The 19,577-nt window shown below is 41.4% G+C and overlaps 1 protein-coding gene across 1 annotated transcript in view; it reads right to left on the bottom strand.

Moving 5' to 3' along the window:
• Positions 1–19,577, bottom strand: part of DCAF12 (DDB1 and CUL4 associated factor 12-like protein) — a 155,566-nt gene that overhangs the window by 112,391 nt on the left and 23,598 nt on the right. The window contains exon 3 of the mRNA XM_067124272.1: positions 1,748–1,923. Within this exon, the coding sequence (XP_066980373.1) occupies positions 1,748–1,923 (176 nt within the window). The remainder of the gene's footprint in view (positions 1–1,747; positions 1,924–19,577) is intronic.

Genomic DNA, 19,577 nt, shown 5'->3' with positions numbered 1-19,577 from the left:
ACAGCGGATCGCTGCATTCCACATTTACAGACTTACAGTATGTGTGCTGCCACCTATTGGTGATTATCTCGAGAGCTTTACGGATAACAAGGCTTCGTTCAGTTGGTAGTTGGCAATTCCTGCAAACATTCTCTTTACGCATAACAACATGGCTTCAATCAATTGGTGGTTGACAACTCCTGCTACCATTCTCTTTAGGCATAATAACAAGGCTTCGTTGAGTTGATACTTCGTAACTCGTGCTAGCATTCTCTTTTAAGAATAATAACATGGCTTTGTTCAGTTGCTCATGAGGCTCGAGCCGTTACATAGGAAACATTTTTATTTATTGGATTTTACCCCTTGATTGCATACTTTTATAATATATAATGGATATATATAACATATATTACTGTAGGTAACATCTTTATTAATGTTTTTGTTGATTCTGCCAGTAAGAAACAATGTTTACAAATGAATGTGTTGCAATCTATTGGTAAACCTATGAGGTAGCTTTCAGCAGCAGACGAAACATTCGATCGTAGTAAATGGCTGATTGTATAATACATATTTTGATAAATATAAATATGGTAAATAACTTCTTTATTAATGTTTTTGTTGATTCTGTTGGTAAGAAACAATATGCATATGATAACCTAATACTACAGTTTTTACTTACCAAAATCATATGAGCATGGGCTAGGAAACCTTATTTTTTTTCCCTCAATGTCCTGCTGAAATTGGGGTGCGTCCTATGCAGACATACGTGTTATAAGCCATCAAATACGGTAATTTGTTATTACATTTGATTTATTTGCAAAAAATAGAAATACAAAATACATTACAAAAATATGAATCTTTTACTATTTTTTACACAAACACACAACGCTGCTGCGAAAGCTGAGCATCTCTCGGATATGATATGAGCGCTGCCGGCAGGGGAAAAAAAGTATCAGACGCTACGACTTATTTTAGCAAAATATAAAATTAAATATTATTATATATTATTATATTGTCGTAGCTGTCCTAAAGTCGGTCAGTCAAAAAGTCGATGACTACCTGTATATATATATATATATATAAGTATATATATATATATACCTGTATGTATATATATATATATATATATATATATATATATATATATATATATATATATATATATAAATCAATTGTTTTTGTACTTTGATTGCATAGTTTATATATAACTGATGTGTGTGTGTGTGTGTGTGTGTGTGTGTGTGTGTGTGTGTGTGTGTGTGTGTGTGTGTGTGTGTGTGTGTGTGAAGTGGTAGTTTTCATTGGTTAAATTTTGTTGCTTGTGTCTCGCATTTGTGTGTATATATTGTGTGTACTGTTGGTTTTTTTCCTGGTTGCCTAGTGCTGTGAAGAGGCCAAATTTTCATCTGTTTTTGTATGATTGGGATTACTAAGATAATAAATTAGTTTTAAGAAATTTAGTTTTTTTGTGTGTAAACCTTCTATATTCCTACTTTGGGTCATCAACCAGTTTCTCTTCTGGGAAGTCCCAACATTACGACACAATAGCTGGCCATGAGACCAACTAAAGAGAATTTTTTGATATTAGCTTGTTCACCATGGAGCTCTGGTAGACCCATGGAAGGTAACTCCTTGAGGACTCAACAGCAACTACCAAAAACAGGTTTTTCCTATGCCAAAACCTGTTTTTTTACGGGTACAATTTTCTCTACAGAATTGGGGGGAGGGTCTTCCATACCATCCAATCTAGTAACAGAACCTCTCTCACCTGCATAAATGACCGTTTCCGTCGAAATGAATGGTGATAGGAATGTGCAGCATGATGAGGAACACCACCCAGAGCAATGTAACCTCCTCCATCACGTGAATTTTCATCCTCTTCTCCATCATTTTCATCTTCAGCATCCTCGTCTTCATCGCTGTATATCACAAATTCATCAACCTGAAAGGAGCAGTTTCTATAATGAACATGATGAAATCTAAACAAAGAATGGAATATACAATTTTCCTGTCTGTAAACAGTACAACAGTATACTATGTAATGTAAAATGCAAAAAATATTTCATGATAAAATGTCAAGTAAATAAAAAGTTAAAATGTATAAAAAAAAGAATATCACAAAAAACCATTACTGTATATAATATAAAAACCAATGCCTTATCACAATGTGTACACTTTAAGAGTTCCTATACCAGATAAAATGAGTTTACCAGTCAATAGAATCATAAAATAAAACCATTATTTTACCGCACTGAAACAACAAATTTCCAAAGTAATTTGTATTTTTCCTAACATACAAACCTGAGGTCTTTACGTATGGGATTAACTTTCAGCGAGCTGGAAATCTGGGCGCTAAACTTTTGCAACGTTGGTGATGGTAACAGTTACCGATGGTAGGGGTGGAAGCACCGCCCACCCAGTCGGTATACATTCAGTTCTATGCAGTTTACCTTTTTGGCCCAGGTAACAGAATGCAGGGTAGTAAGAGGTGGGCCCTTATTGTAAAGACCGCAAGTTTATATATTAGGAAAAATGACATTTTTATGATGAAATAAAGTTTCATATATACTTACCAAGTAATTACATTGCTTTTAGTTTCTATTATCAGCAGCTTAAAATTTTGAAATTTGCAGGTCGTGCTAGTTTGTTTTGGGTTTTGGCGACGTGCCCTGCCCACTTTCGGGGAAAGAGAGAAACAACTAACAAAAGAGCTTATGCACTCATATTCAAGCGTGAGGAGGAGGCTAGGCTCCAATCATTTATTACTTGATAAGTATATATGAAACTTTATTTTACCATAAAAATGTCATTTTTATACAGTATAAGTAACTTACCAAGTAATTACATTACTGATTCCCACATTGATAGGAAGTGGGAGGCATGAACATATCTACCCCAAAACATTAATAATTGTAATGGATTTGAGAACAGAAAAGATTGCTAACATTAAAATAATGTCTGTTGAATCCTCACCTGATAAGAGAGCTGCTACAGGAAGATACTGCCTCTGGATGGCACTCATCTTATTGTATAGTGGCTCGGTGTTACATCCGAGAGTTGCCTACTATTTTAGTGGGTATCTTGCAGAAAAGAACAATTCCAATTGCTTCACACGGATAAAAAGTTACCCTGCCCTGGGCACAGACAAAATATATATATATATAGCCAGAGAAAACATAAGCTACCAAAACCACCATAAAAACACCATTACCCAACCATAAATGACTGGAGGGTACTCCAGGCAAGTCTTACCCCCAGGCCCCCTTAAAAAACTCAACACCCTTGTTTCAAGGTGAAACTTAGTAGGAAGGATTGCTTCCTATGCCTCCTCCCCCAACACCACACCAGCCACTGAAAACGGACCCAATGTACTGCAGTTTTCACATACAGTCTCTATCCCCTTTAAACAATGCAAAGCGAATACTGAATGACACTTCCAAAAAGTAGCTTGCAATATAGAAGAGAGAGACATTACGCTTGAAGGCTAAGGAAGTTGCTACTACTCTAATTTCATGTGCCTTCACTTTACACAAGGGACGGGCTTCATCTCCAATTGAGGAATAAGCTTCCTTGATTAGGTCTCTGAGGAAGAATGCCAAGGCATTCTTTGACAGTGGGCACAAGGGGTTCTTGACCAAACTCCATTAAGCACTAGACGAACCATGCACTCCTTTTGTTCTGTAAATATAATACTTCAGTGCCCTCACAGGACACTAGGGCCAACAATCTCTGACAGACTTTAAATAGAAAAAGAATGAGGCCACAGATTGGATAAGGATTCATTTTTAGCCATAAAACCCAAAGAACAGGGGAAGACAGCATCACCTTGGGAAAAGCCCACTCTACCCATCTCATGGATCTCACTAATCCGTTTAGCTGTTGCTAAGGCTACAAGAAACAGTGTCTTCCTAGTCAAATCTCTTAAAGAGATTGAACGTAATGGCTCAAAATGGGGGCTACATAACCATTTAAGTACCATGTCCAAATTCCATGGAACTACTACAACCTCTTTCTGTTTAGATATAGCAAGCGATTTGATAAGGTCTGACAAATTGTGGTTAGAAGAGAGATCTATCCCTCTATGTCGGAATACTGAGCCCAACATGGCTCTGTACCCTTTAATCGTCAGAGTAGAAAGGCCTCTGTCGGTCTTCATATATAGCAGAAAATCTGCTATTTCTGTCAATGATGCTTGGGAAGAGGAAACTCTGCGGCTTTTGCACAAATCTCAAAATATCGCCCACTTTGCCTGATAAACTCTGTCTGAGGGCTGACGTCTGCATTTGGCAATAGCTTGTGAAGCTCCTCTTGAAAAGCCTTTCTTCCGCAGGAGTCCCTGACAGTTTGTAGCCTGTTAGGGCCAGAGAAGACAAACCCTGACGAAACTGCCAAAAATGAGGTTGTTGGGGTAGATGAGGCTTTTGAGGAAGAAGCCTTGGGAAGTCTGATAGCAGTTCGAGGTCTGGAAACCACTCTTTCGTTGGCCAAAACGGAGCTACTAGGATCATTTCTACATTCTGGTGCATCCAAAATTTGTTGAAAACTTGCCTCACCATATTTATAGGTGGGAAGGCATAGAGGAACTTGTTGGACCAGTTCTGAAGCATGGCATCTGTTGCCCACCCTAAAGGATCCAGACTGGCGAAAAAAACAGAGGAAGACAGTGGTTTCTGGAAGTTGCAAAAAGGTCGAGAATTGGGGTCCCCCCCCCAGTTTCCATAGATCCAGACATACCTGCTGATCTAGCATCCACTATGTGGGTATCACCTGCTTCTGACGATTCAATTCGCCTGCCAGAACTTTTGACTTCCCTTGTATGAAGCATGTTAAACGGTTCGTCTGGTGTTGATCTGCCCAAAGTAGAAGCTCCCTTGATATCTCGCAAAGAGAGGAGCGAGTTCCACCTTGATTCTTTATATAAGGTGGTCATGCTGTCTGAATGTACCACTATTGACTTTTTGAATACTACCCTGCTCAAGAACTGAAGTCCCACATGTACCGCTCTCAGTTCCATGGCATTTATATGCCACTCTCTCTGTTCCGGGGACCATGTCCCTGAAACTTCCTTGCCCCCTAAAAGAGCTCCCCATCCTAGATCTGATGCGTCGGAATAAAAGTCTAGGTTGGGGCTCAACGGAAGAAGAGACTTTCCTTCTGCTAACCTGCTTTCTAAATTCCACCAGCGCAGGTCCTCCTTGATCTCAGTTGAAATACGTAAACTGAAGATGTCTGGATAAACCTTCCTGTCCCAGCTGATCCTTAAGTAAAATTGCAGTAGTCTCATGTGAAGCCTGCCTAAACGAATGAATTGCTACAAGTAAGACAACATTCCCAGATGGCTCATCCACTCATCGGCTGAACAGTGATCGAGACCGGGAAACTTGTTTACCATCCTCAGACATGACTCCACTCTTTTCGGGGACGGATAAGCCTGAAAAGTCTAGATTGAGAAACTTGTTTACCGTCCTCAGACAAGACTCCACTCTTTTTGGGGACAGAGAAGCCCGAAAAGTCTGAGAGTTGATCAACGTTCCCAAATAAAGAATCTGTTGATCAGGAATCAGCTAGGACTTTTGAAAGTTGATGACCAACCCAAGATACTGGCTAAGAGGAAGGTTTTCCGAAGATCCTCCAAACACTTCTCCCTTGATTGGGCCCGAAGGACTCAATCGTTGAGATACAGGGAGATTCTGATACCCATCAAATGGAGCCATTTGGCCAGGGGAAAGAGAACTCTGGTGAAAACTTCTGGTGCCATCGAATGTCTTAAACAAGGAGCAGAACTGATAGACTTTGTTCCCGTAGACAAACCTTAGAAACTTCCTCAACTCCTGGTGAATTGGATTATGGAAATATGCGTCCTGCATATCTATTGACATCATCCATTCTCCCCGGTGAATGGATGACAGGATGGTACGGTTTGTCTCTATGTTGAGTTCTGTCTTCTACACGAAGACGTTCAAAGCGCTGATGTCTAACACGGGCCTCCATCCCCTGACGCTTTGGGTACCACAAAAAGACAACTGTAGAACCCTGGAGAATTCACATTTTCTACTAACTCTATCACCCACTTCTTGAGGGATGAAGCTTCCTCTGAGAGGGCCGAAAACCTCGTAGAGCCTTCAGAGTACACCTTCAATGTCACTGGCCATCTGACTAAGGGAGGCTCTTCTCGGAATGGAATGGAGTATCCTTCCTTGAGAACATTTACTATAGAGGGTTCGGCCTCTTTCTCCCTCCACCTCTCCCAGAAGAGAAGGAGTCTGGCTCCTACTGGCATTCAGAGGGGAATGTTCTCACTTGCATGAGGATGTACGGGAAGACTACTTCTTAATGGATTTCAATGTTCATCTGGTTCCAGATCTAGATCTGGAATATGCTCTCTGCCTGTTACCCTGAAGGGGACAAAACTGCAAAGGGGAAACACTCCTGGAGGGAAGAGAAGACAACTCCTTAGGGCGTTGAGAAGACTGCGTCAGAAGATCCTAAGTACTCTTCTTCTGCAGATCAGATGCTTACTCTTCCGCAGGTCAGATGATATCCCAAGAACAGCTGATTGCAGGAACAAGTGCAGATGGTTCAGAGGGGAAAACAGAAGAGTAGACTTCTGAGAGGGTGTAACCCCCTTAGAGGTGTACGAACACCACAACTCCCTCTTCTTCAGAACTCCCATAGTATAAAGGGAAACCAACTCCTGGGAACCATCCCTGATCCCTTTATCTATACAGGAAAGTACCCCTAACCAGCTAGAGGCATTATCTATCTTCAGGAACAGTCGTACATTCCTTAATTTGACAGGCTAGAGAGCCCACAGCCCAGTCCATTAAGCTAAAAACTTCAAACACATTAAAAAGATTCTTTGGAGGGTGTGAAAGTTCCATCAAGGAAAACATAATCTTTGCTGAAGCAAAAGCCGATCTTCGGGAAGAGTCAATTACACCTGAGAAGTCGCCCTGGGAGGAGGCAGACACTCCCAGGGAAGGAGCTTCCCCTGTAACATGAAAGTGTCTCCTCTTAGTTAACCTTGAAGGAGGATGACCAAAGATGACACGACCTTGCTCCCTCTTCTCCGACACCCAACTATCACTATCGTTTAAGGCTTCCTTTGCTGAAGAAGAGAGCACTAACCTCGGCAACTTAGAAGAGTCGGACAACTGAACCTCCATCAGAAAAGCGGAGGCAGACAAGGAAGGGGCAACAGGGGAAAAGAAACTCGGGAAAGTGGCTAACAGGTACTTCAGAAGAGCCGCGTAAGCTGAGAGGCGAGCGTCCTGAATGAGAACCTCCTCTTCGTCTTCAGAAGAAACAGGTTACAAGACCGGATCCATAGACTTGGGAGCCGAAGGAGCCTTAGTAAGCAAGCTCAAAATATTGTCCAGCTTACTCTGGATAGGGTCCACTGTAGAAGCTGACTGGGCACTAGTTGAAGGCTGAAGCAGACTAGACTAAGGAGCACGAACAACTACAGGAGCTGCAACAGGAGCATCGACTCTGGAAGGAGGGCGCCCAGCCATCCTTGGGCACTCAGGCACTGATGGTCGCTTCAAAACAACAGAAACCTCAAGATACACAGAGCAGTCGGACAAACACGGGCACTCAGGAGCTCTATGGCACTTACGAGAAGAAGGGCGCTCGGAAACTGACAAGAGTTTGAGCACTAATGGGTGGTCTGGCGCTTCTGGGTGCTTGGGAGAAGTCTGGCAATCGACGACAGCAGGAGTCTTCGTCACTACTGGGTATTTGGGAGCCAAAGCAGGTTCTGGTGCTGGGAGATGATCAGAAGAAGATACTCTGCGAGAATCTGAATGTTGACGAGACAAAGACCGCTTAGAAGACACTTCCTGACTCTCTACAACAGGAGGAACCAAAGAAAACTGCTCTGGACTGTCCCAACCACTACATGAAGGCTGACTTACTTCTTGCAAGGCACTGGAGGAGAACACGAAATACCACTAGCACGTCTTTTCAGTGGACGACTCATCTACAAAGCGCCATTGCCACTTTGGAGAGGAACCCTCCGAACTTGAGGAAAGATGATGAGCATCCAACAAAACGCCTTTCCAAAGGCATTTGGCTGCAGCCTGGGATTTGGCAACAAGTTCAACCGAGGGGGCAACTATCCGAGGGCAGACCCCACCGACCTCCCTTATGCTACCAATTTGATTTCCCCCAGGTTTAGTAAGTATGTCACTGACCTTTGCCTAGGAGAATCGATGGTCAGGCAGCCACCTCCTCCACCACCACTTTACTTGCACTGGGCACTACTATGCGATCTGCCGACACAACACTAGAACTGGGCGCTACAGGGCACTCCAAAATACTTATCATCCATAAGAACTTTGACGGACGAAGCTAACTTAGCAATGGATTCGACGATCAATTCAAATCTTTTATCAATCTCTAACTCGAGGCTGATCATAGGGTTGGGTTCAGAAGCATGAGAGCCAGGTAAAGGAGAGGGTTTCACAGGAGAGGAATCGTTAATGGGATTAGCAGACATCACAGGAATGTTACTATAAATGTCAACATTATCAATAGCAGGACTAAGAGATTCCTGGCTGGCTAAAGATTTACTGGTCTGTCTAGCAGTAGCTTTTCTTTTCTTGTCCCTAGCCAGTTTGCTCAAATGTGATTTCAAAGTCTTCCACCTCTTTAAATCCCAATCAACACAATCGCTACAAGTTAACTCTTCAGAACATACTTGTCCCCTACAGCCTGTGCAGATCGTACGAGAGTCATAGGTTTCCTTGGTCAAACGAGTATTACAACCTTTGCTGCAATGCTGAAAGTTACATGAACTAGAGTCAGACATAATGAAAAACCGAGGAAAAGACAAAATTAGGAAGAGTCAAATCAGTTAAACTCACAATTAAGGATCTAACACTATCTACATGCACCGAAAAGGCTACTAATACAGAATACTTCACCAAGTGATGAAATAACTACAGGAAAGACGAATTCCAAAATAGAAACCGGTGCTGCTAACAACTGGTGTACAGCCATCAGCTAGCAGAAACAAATTGAAGCTCTTTTGCTAGTTGTTCCTCTCTTTCCCTGAAAGTGGGCGGGGCACATCACCAAAACCAAAAACAAACTAGTGTGACCAGCAAATTTCAAAAGACGATGAAGATGATGACACCTTCTGAGACCTCTTCTTCATCATCTTCAGGATGGCGGTAAGGTCCCCCATCCAGGAGAGGGCAGCAGAAGACTTAGGAGCAGCCGGGGGGCCAGGGAAGCAGGAGCAACCTGGGCAGCGGAGACATCAACAATCAGACCAGCAGCGACCGTGGCAGGTGGAGCAGCTCAGGAGCCAGGTAAGCCAGGAGCCAAGACATGGGTGGTCAGCACAGATGGAGCAGGAACAGGAGCCAGGCCAAGCCGAGAGCCAGGTAAGCCAGGAGCAGGGACCAGAGTGGGGAACGAGTGTAGGGTGGCAACAGCAGGAGCAGTAGGAGCAGGAACCGTGATGTAGGGCACTGATGAGGTTACCATACTGGAGGGGCCAGGAAGGGATAGCGGGGCCAGAAAGCCAGGCGGCAGTGGCAAGGCATGGAGAGGGCCAGGCACGGCTGATACCTGGGTACCCAGGTGCGAGGCGACAGTCACTGGCAATTTGGCGAAAAAAGTCATGGTGACTGCTGATGTGGTGGCAGTAGCTGCAGTGTGGGTAATCACAGGAGCACCAGACAGATGGGAAATCAGGCCTTCCAATGACGGGACGCCAGGTGGACCCAGGTGAAGCCAGGTAGAGGTTAGGTCTGGAACCTGCCCACCGAGAGAAGTTTCCACCGGCAAACCTGAAGACAAAGTCAGGTCAAAGGAGGGAGTCTCTGCTCGCTCCAGGGGAAAAAGTTCCCCCCTGGAACAAGGAGAGGCCCCCGAGAGGATGTCCTGATTGTCCGCTCCCATGCAGTCTTCCACACCCGGAAGCGAGTGAAGATGACGAGGGAGAGTCCTCCCGAAGGAGAGGCAGCAAGATGGGGAAGCTTGCCGGGAGGGAGAAATGATCCCGACGGGTCAGCCACCAAGGGAATCATCAGAGGTGTATAAACCTCAGATGACGCCTTGGCGGGCTTCGTTCAGTACCGTCTCCTCCCCTCAAACTTCACCCATTGCTCGGCAGACCAGGAACAACTCCAAACAAGGTGAATTACGTGAACACACTTGCCCCCTGCAAGAGGCGCAAAGGGCGTCTGGGTCCATGTCAACATTAGATCGGAAACTGTTGCACTTCTTACTCCCTATCCCAGGGCACACATGCTGGGGGAAGGAGGACTTGGGAGGTTTATCACATTCAATATAGAAAACAACAAGAAAAAGATCCCACCGGGAAAAGAGCTCAACATCAGTCAGGGCAAAGAGCGAGAAACATGTCTGCAGGGCACGGCGGCTGAAAGCAAATTGGAAGGTTTACATCCAGGCAGGAGGGACTCCCACCTCCAGGACGGTAGTTATCTGCCTAAACACCTTGTTCGAAAGTTAAATGGCCATTTCCAGCTTCGCTGAGAGTAATTCCTAATGTAAAGGACCGACAGTTTGTGTATTGTGTTGGAACAAAGAGCTACTAGTGGCTGAGCAGGGCTACTTAAAATGACTTATACACGACTGTTTCTGTTACTTTACATCTCTTTACATCTGAGTTGAGAATAGGAAACGGACATTCCTTCCATTAGCCTCGGAATAGGGCTATCAAGGAGAGGTTACAAGTCTGAGGCATCAGCAAAAAAACACTGCCTCTTCAGGGCTAATTTTAACTTTTATACATATCATTAAATGTAACAAATGGTGACAGAGTCATATGATGTAATATCTGTTACAGATTGATATATCACCCCTATGTCATAAAGGTTGGCCACGAAGCCATTAGGCCAATATTTATTTTTGGTATGATAGCCTAACCTATGGTATTTAGGCCTATGGTACCCTAGCCTATGGTATTGTAGACATGGGATAGCTTAGCATATTGTATTGTAACCTATGTTGATTTTTTACCTCTAAGCCTTATAAAACATAGCTTACAAAATAGGGGGGATGTAGAGAGAGCAGACAACCAGTGACACCACACAATAACATATACTATCTACCTACATACATACATACATACACAGGCCTATCTATACAGTATATGCATGCAAAAACATTACACATTTGTGCATATAAACATATATTACTCTTGCAGTAATCAAGCTGTAGTGCTAAGAATGAAATACTACAATGAAATTAGGCTTCACAATTAGGCCTAAGTACCTGACCTATTAGAGGTGACAGGCTATCTGTAAGGTCTAAACCAGCTCTAAGCCACTTCAAAACTCAAAATTTTGCAGTATCATCCCTCTAGCACTTTCGGTATTACACAAAATTCCATTATCTCATTAGATCACTCATTATCTTGACAAGAAAACCACACTCATGCCTTAGCTGGGCTAACGTAGGCTACGTGGTCATTCTGCAAAACTGAATCATATACAGCCTAGTGCTTTCACCTGTGCCTGTTGTAGCTGGCATAATACGAAAAACCGAAAACAAGCACAATACCACATAAGAGAAATTTAGTAAAAAATCATCAAAATATAAAATTGCCGATTCACACACCTCTAGAAACAGACGGCATGAAGAATTCTGACTCAAAAGTATACACTCCGACACCATCTGGTGGGAAAACAGGTGATTGCAGAGACAGTCCTAACAGGTTAGCCAAGCAAAATTTGAATTTTTTTTAAAATGCTAATTGCATCTGATGGTGCGAAGATATAAGCTAACTTTAACAGTAGGTAAGATTCATTCCAAATAATATATATTAAGCACACCCCTAAACCAGGCAAACTATAAAGTTGGCCAGTTTAAAAAAAAAAACACATCAATGGAAAGAGGAAGATATGCAAATGCACATGGTATAAGAAAAAAAAGTTCTTAAGCAAATGCACATGGTATAAGAAAAAAAGTTCTAGCAAATTTTCTGTACCTTCCACAGGATGTTGAAAGTGAATATTTCCAACCCTGTGCGGGCCACTTTTCCAAAAGACAGTCATAAAAATATGCTAATGTTTATTCTAATAATTTTTTTTACAAATCACACAATATCATAACAGATAAGAACTAAAATCAGTAACAAATTCTGAGTACAGGCAGCACCCGATTATCAGTAATCTGGTTTTATGGTGCTTGTCTAGCAATGAAATCTGTGATCTTCGGTGCCCACAGTCAGGTATTGGCCAATACATACCCAACAGAGGCGCTGATCTCCAGTTATCAGCACCGATAACCGCTGAAAATTGCCAATTTTCGGTTATCAGCAATTTTCACTTATTGTCACGCTGTTGGAACAGAACCCCCACCAATAACCGGGGACTGCCTGTATATTAAGGTAAAATATTTACAAGATGTACTGAGATGAGATGACGCTGTACCTTTTAGTGCAGTATACACGTTTTTTCTACTACTTTGTACTTAAGTTTGCAAAATTACAAATATAGCTGACATACTATCATAAAAGATAAGAACTAAAACCAACAGCAATCACTGGGTATATTTTTGAGCAAATATATAAAAAGACATCCTGGGATGGGGAGGTGCAGTACATTCCTCAATGAAATCTCAAGTCAAACTGATCTATCTCTATCCTGTACTGAGGTACGAGTGTTGCCATAAGAGTTGCCAGAAGTCATTTGTAACCCATTGAAGTAATTTGAAAACTTTTCCTACAAAATTCATTCAAACTGTGTGGCGCATAATAATGATTCTCACCTAAGGCAGTCTGCTCCTCACTCTTTAGCTATTATTATGCCTCACATAATCATACCTGTCCAGTAAGGGTTAAGGAGAGTGCTTGCAATAAACTTGCTCTTTTGGCTGCCGACAGTGCTTACAAAATGGAACTCATTCCAGATATAATTTTAGAACTACAGTACAGCTAAATTCCAGAGAGAGACTGATACTAAGGTCTGGGGCTTCAATCTCAACTGGTCTGAACACCTTAAGGTATTGATCCTTAGCCAGATCCAAATGCACGACGCAGTACTGAGGAAAGCATGGAACTATAACCTTGAAAGTAGACAGCAAAAAATCTCTTACTTTATCTATGAAAGCAGGGAAACTCTGATGTCTACAGGGGTACATGTGCTGAAAATTCTTCTAAAGCAGCACCCAGAGCAATACATAAATCCCTGCTTCTGATACAAGGCCACGGTTGTTTCTTCACTTAAGGCTAGAATCCCAGATACCTTTGATAACCCCCTTATTGGCAAGAGATGGTTGAGCATCTCCAAGTGGTTATTTTTGAGATGTGGAAGTTAGTGAACCAGATGGAATTCAGTAGCTTGGGTCAGTATCTCCTTAACAGAAGAATACAAGACATCCACCAAGAGAGCTACAAACTCCAAAAATCAATCCCTCCGAGGCTACTAGGGCTCTATGGGAGTCATTGAGCAGTTCTTGCCATCAAGATTTGTTCAATACTTTTCTTAGAGCAGATAGAAGGGGAAAGCATTTACTGAATCAAGCCAAGCTTGAAGAAATGCATCCACCACTCAAGCCTGAGGGCTCTCTAAGGAGAAGTAGTAGACTGGTTGTTCCTGTTCATCTGCATGCTAAAAAGTCCACATTTGAGCACTCCTCCAATTCCACAGCAACTGTCAGACTCATGGATGTAATGACCACTAAGTAAGCATTCTTGTTCTCCCTGAATCTTCAATTGCCAAAAACATTGTCTTTCAGCAGATGACCTAGAGAGCAAGTACTATGTTGTTCATTTTCGCTAAATGAAGCAGTTTTTCCACTATGACTTAGTTTCTGACCGGGCATTTGCATTGTAGACAATTCCACAGAGCCAAGTATAAGCTCTTAGGGATAAACCTACCAGGATTCTTCAACGACCTTTCCACCACCCTAACATCTCTGTAAGGTTTACTTGGTGTAGTGTTGGCCATTTTTTGGTGTACCCTAACATCTAAGGTTGACCGGGTGTAGTGTTGACCACATTGTTTGGTGTACTATAAGTAAGTGTCACGACACTTGTCTTAACTCTTCGTTTTGTATTACAAGACAGAGGGAAAAAACAACAAAGCCTGGGTGTAGGTCTAAGAATAAACTTATCAACTCATAGTTAATGAATGTCTGCTATAAGCTGCAATCTGAGACCACAGTGTAATTTTCCCCGATTATTCTGACAAATTTTCCAGTAGGGCTATGCTCACTAACAAAGAAAGCCATTACCGCATAGGAAGCTTCCTTATGGGCTAAAATTCTTCAAGAAGCCAGAAGTGCCTATTGACCTTATGACTAAAACACCCGCAAATTCCAAAAGCATACTCTCATCCCACAAAGTTAGGGAAGTCTACAAAAAACCATAATACATAAGAGATTGAGCCAAGTGAAGCAACAGATCCTTGGCCTTTGGAATTCTGTTGACAGAGTTGGCCAACTTGAACCACTCTACTCAGCAGAAAAGAATTCTTACTCCTAAAAGACAATGCCATCTGCCTCTGGGCAACAAATTCATTGTGAATACAGTACTTAAGGAGCTGTAATCAAGCCGAAACAAAGCGCCTGGAACAGCAAGACCTTCCCTGCAAATATACATCTAAGGAACTTGCGAGACTGAAGATCTGTTGGTATGAGGAAAATGCATCCTGCATGTCCACCAAAACATTCAATCATTCTTTTGGAAAAGTCAGTAAAAAAATGCTGGAAAACAACCAAAAAGTATGGGAACAGACAAATAAAGTTTTTCAGTCTTAAATTGCCTAACACTGGGTGTCAATCACTATGGTACTAGGAAAAAGTTGGAGGTAAAATCCCAGTGAAGTACCAACACCTGCTCCACTGCATTCTTCTCCAATTACAACCTCCTACTGAAGAACAAGATACTTCAGCTGGAGAAGATAAGAAGGAACAGGTATGGAAGACTAAGCCAGTGGAGGGGAAACCTAAATGGAAACATCTCCTACAGTACCTACACCACTAAAGATTCTACTCAGAAGTCTCTCCAAGCATGCCAGAAGGCCTGCAAATGGCCTCCTACTGGAACCTGAGGGCTGAATGCATCCCAGAAAGGTATACAATACCTGTGAGAATGAGGTACGGCTTGTACAGTACCTATATATCCTCCCTTATTGCCTTAAAAAAAAAAAAAAAAAAAAGTCAGGTTTAGAAGGCAATCCTAAGGAGAAATCAAAACAGCTGCCATTTCCTGTGCAGGGGAAACCTTTAACTACAGACAAGAGAATAATAGTTCTCACTTCTTCAAAACTGAGTTAGTAAAAGTATGAGAACATTCTCCCAAAGCATCAGAAAAGGCCTTGACCACTTATGTAAAAATCTTTTTACACTCTCCCATGCTAAAATCCTGTGGCTCCACACTCTCTCTAAGCTGGTGCCACAAACTTTCTAAACTGGCACCACAAACACTCTAAGCTGGCACTCAACCACTCTAAGCTGGTGCAGAGAGGCGGCAATCATACTGAGCAAAAGTTCAGAAAAAGATAAAACGTCAACAATCTAAACAGAGATCTGGAAAACAAACACCGTTCAGCATGTCCAAAGCACTTGCAGTCTCCAAAGTACGTCTCTCCAAAGGTCAGAGACAGGCAAGACAACCAAATCTTCACCCAATAGCAGTTCAAGCACTGGTAGTAAAGTGCTCGTTTCATAAGATGTGGCTCTCCGCGACTTCAAAACACCAAGAAGACGTGATGGCAGACCTAAAAGAGGCTTTGTGTGCCAGAGTATGAGAAAACTGGTGAAATGTGTTCTAATTGAAAGAGAAAGCTAGGGTTCTCCAAATACTTGATAGGTGCCAAGATACTCGAAGATAACTGAGACCCCAAATACTTGATAGGTACCGAGATACTCAAAGATAACCGAGACCTATTCCATACATGGCCTCTTTCCTCCACTAAATGAAGATGAAGTGAAGCTTAACGTTCCAGCAAACGTCAACAATCAAAAGAAGATTCCTCCGATTCAAACTCGTCTTCCACTAGAGGAGGAGTTATGGCAACTATGGGCAGCAGCAGGCAACTACCTGCAATGAATCCACTACTATATGAAAGGGAGAAAGGGAAACTCAATCTGAAGCGACTCACCCGAATTGACACAAGTTGGCTGAGCAAAAGAAAATGACAACTATCCTGCCTTGTCTGAAAGCAACATAACAGACTTAAGAGAATTCCCATACTACACATCCTAAGAAAGTGAATTAGCTAGAATAATATCTAGCTTGGAAACAACAGAAGATACTGTATCCATGGCAGAATTGGAAAGACACATATTAATTGAAGCATAAGGAAGAGATGCACCAAAAGCTGAAGAAACAGCATGTGAAGAGCGAACACGTGCATTTCGAAGAGAAAGAGGAATAACAGACAAGGATTTAGAATGATGATAAGTTTAGAACAGATTGGTTTAACAATCGACTGAGTCAACGTAACATCAGAATAAGTACAACTCACTTCAGGCACACAATTATTAACAATCTAACACTCTTCACCTATACTGTATAATTAGTCTTATCGGTGCTAACCTCATACTAGATGCTGATGATGGTAGTAGTTGAATCTGTTGCAAAGATTAATGTTTACAAAAACGATCTTTCAGCCAACACATTAAATGAGAATCAGATTGTGAAAAACAAGAGGCAGGTGATGGAAGGCATGGAACCACATTGCCTCAAGAACTGCCCGGTTCTCTGGCAGTGGAGTCTTCCAACTGTCCTAGGCTCAGGCTACAGATGGGTGAGGGCACTGACACTTTATCTCTTACAGGGGAATGAGGAAATAATCGCACAATTTGGAGGGACCCACAACAGTTCCCTAACATAAATTCAGACAAACCTTTTAACTACCAAAATAAGGTTTACATCCTGTTCTAACTTCAATATGCTTTTCTTGAACCGAAGGGGAGTGGAAGGCGGAGCTAAAGAGGAAGTCTCAGTACTAGCTAAAACATTAGTAGGGGAAAAAGCCATGGACTGAGTATGGAAAACTACATATGAAATCTGAAGAAGGGGAAAAAATTATATTTTTATGATAAAGTAAGGTTTTATATATGCTTACCAAGAAAGTACATAGTTACTTCCTTCTACCATGGCAATCTAAAAAATATTCAAATTTCGTGGTGGCGCTACAATCATTTGTGTAGGTAACAATGCCCCACCCACATTCGGGACTGATAGGTACAACTCAGCAGAGAGCTTTAATTCGTTTGAGGCCTGATGTCCATCTGAGGGAAGGAGGGAGGGCTCCAATTATGTAATTAATTGGTAAGTATACAGTGCTCCCCACTTTTAAGCAGGGATAGGTTCCAGAACCTACGGCAGAAATGCAAAAATCCCCTCTAAAAAAATGCTTATAACTGGCTTATAACTGCCACATACCTTGTACCCCTTAAAAAGAATGCTTATAACTGCCTATTTTAACATTTCAGTGCTTAATTTGATAGTTCACACAAAAATATACCTTAAATTATCATACTAAAACAATTTAATTAATATAATTTCAAAACAAATATACACCCCAAACCATCATCCCAAAACACCCAAAGTAACCTTACATTACAGTACCCTCCTATTACTGTTACTCTCAAGGAGGCAATAAACACCCGTAAAACGCTTATAACTGCCTATTTCAACAGTTCATCAATAAACTTGACAGTTCAAACAAAAATATACCTCAAACTACCATCCCAGAACACCATAATATTTCAAAGTCATGCTGCAAAATTAAGTATACCAGCCCACAACTGTTACTCTTAAGTTTCCCTTATCACCCAGACACATACGTTTTTTTGGCCTACATAACTTTACGCATCATTCTGTGCATACTGTAATGCACTGGGCTTATATTTTACACATATTGATATTTTCCCGTGTTGTAAGAAGATTTTGAAATTATATTTACTGTACAGGTACGTATTTTAGGATAGTACTAGTACTGTACTGTGTAGAGCATCTAAAACACGTGGGTAGTTTAGAACGATGGGACACGTACCTCCAAACAGAATGCTAGGCTTGTTATGTCGTGTTAATATTTTTATGATTGTAAAAATACATTATGATAAAGAAAATTATTTATTACAGTAAGTTCTTGGTTTATGTCTTGTGTGGTTAGTCCTCAACATCTCCCATAAATTTGTAAAAAAATTTTTGTGCCATTATTCTCTCTCTGTCTCTTTCTCTCAGTATACATATACTGAGAAAATACAGCAAATATATGTAACACATTATTTCACTCACAGAATCTGTTTATACTACACTGATCTAATCACCATAAAAAATTTAAAATCTGAATTTTGTACGTAGGCTCCAGTAGCAATTTTTCTGTAATGTTTCTCTCTCTCTCTCTCTCTCTCTCTCTCTCTCTCTCTCTCTCTCTCTCTCTCTCTCTCTCTCTCTCTCTCTCTCTTGTATATCAGTACTGTACTGTACATATTCGTTAATGAAAAACAATCTCAATTACTGTACCAAAGCATAAAAAAACACGAAATAAACAAATCCAGCAATTCATGACAGATTGCCATATTTTTGCTTTATCTGATTTATTATATCGTACAGGCAGTCCCCAGTTATCGGCGGGGTTCCATTCCTGAGGGTGCGATGATAACTGAAAATAGCCGATAACCGAAAATTGGTGATTTTCGGGGCTTATCAGCACCAAAAAGCGCCGATTTTCAGTTATCGGTGCCTCTGTTAGGTATGTATCGACACCAATACCCAATTATCTGCGCCAATAAGCAGATATCGGCGATTTTCAGCACCGAAAATTGCTGATTTTCGTCGCTAGACAAGCGCCATAAAGCTGGATCGCCGTTAACCGAGCCCGCTGTTAACCAGGGACTGCCTGTATTTCATTACAAGTTTAGGTGACTATGATTACCGCACATATTATAACAGTACACAAGAAAATATTTCATCACTGTTGATGTTTCATCTATAATCACTGTAAAAATATTTAAAATCCAAATTTCAATCGTAGGGAACTCAAAATTCTCATCCCAGCCAGAGTTTCAGTGCCTTTAGTTCTTGTCCTCAGCAAGTTACTGTGCTTTGATGTATGTATAAACACTTCAGTTCTCTCTCTCTCTCAACTGGTATACATATTACTTTAATGGAAAAAACAGCAAAATATCAATGAAACGTTATTTCTCTTACAGAATCCATTTATACTGTGCTTAAACTTCGATGTAAAAACCAGTGTTTCTCTCTCTCTCAAATGGTATAATGTCCTTTAATAAAAAAAAAATAGCAAAACATGAATGAAATATTTCACTTACAGAATCGACTTATACTGTGCTTAGACTTTGATGTAAAAATCACAGTTCTCTCTCTCTCTCTCTCTCTCTCTCTCTCTCTCTCTCTCTCTCTCTCTCTCTCTCTCTCAGTATACATTTATTTTAATGAAAAAATATAGTAATTAGTAAATAAATACTGCTGCTCTACAAAAAATCGAATTAATAATAATTTTAGAGATATGGCCCAAAGAAAAATCTGCAAATCAGTGAAATTTCCCCCCTGGACAACTGAATGATGTGTTCCACAGAAATCCGCGACAAAGTGAACCACGGAAACGTGAAATGCATAAAACTGGTTGGGGGGGACTGTA

The sequence above is a fragment of the Macrobrachium rosenbergii genome, chromosome 22, assembly GCF_040412425.1.
Source record: "Macrobrachium rosenbergii isolate ZJJX-2024 chromosome 22, ASM4041242v1, whole genome shotgun sequence".
NCBI lineage: Eukaryota > Metazoa > Arthropoda > Malacostraca > Decapoda > Palaemonidae > Macrobrachium > Macrobrachium rosenbergii.
This window is presented reverse-complemented; position numbering and strand designations above follow the sequence as displayed.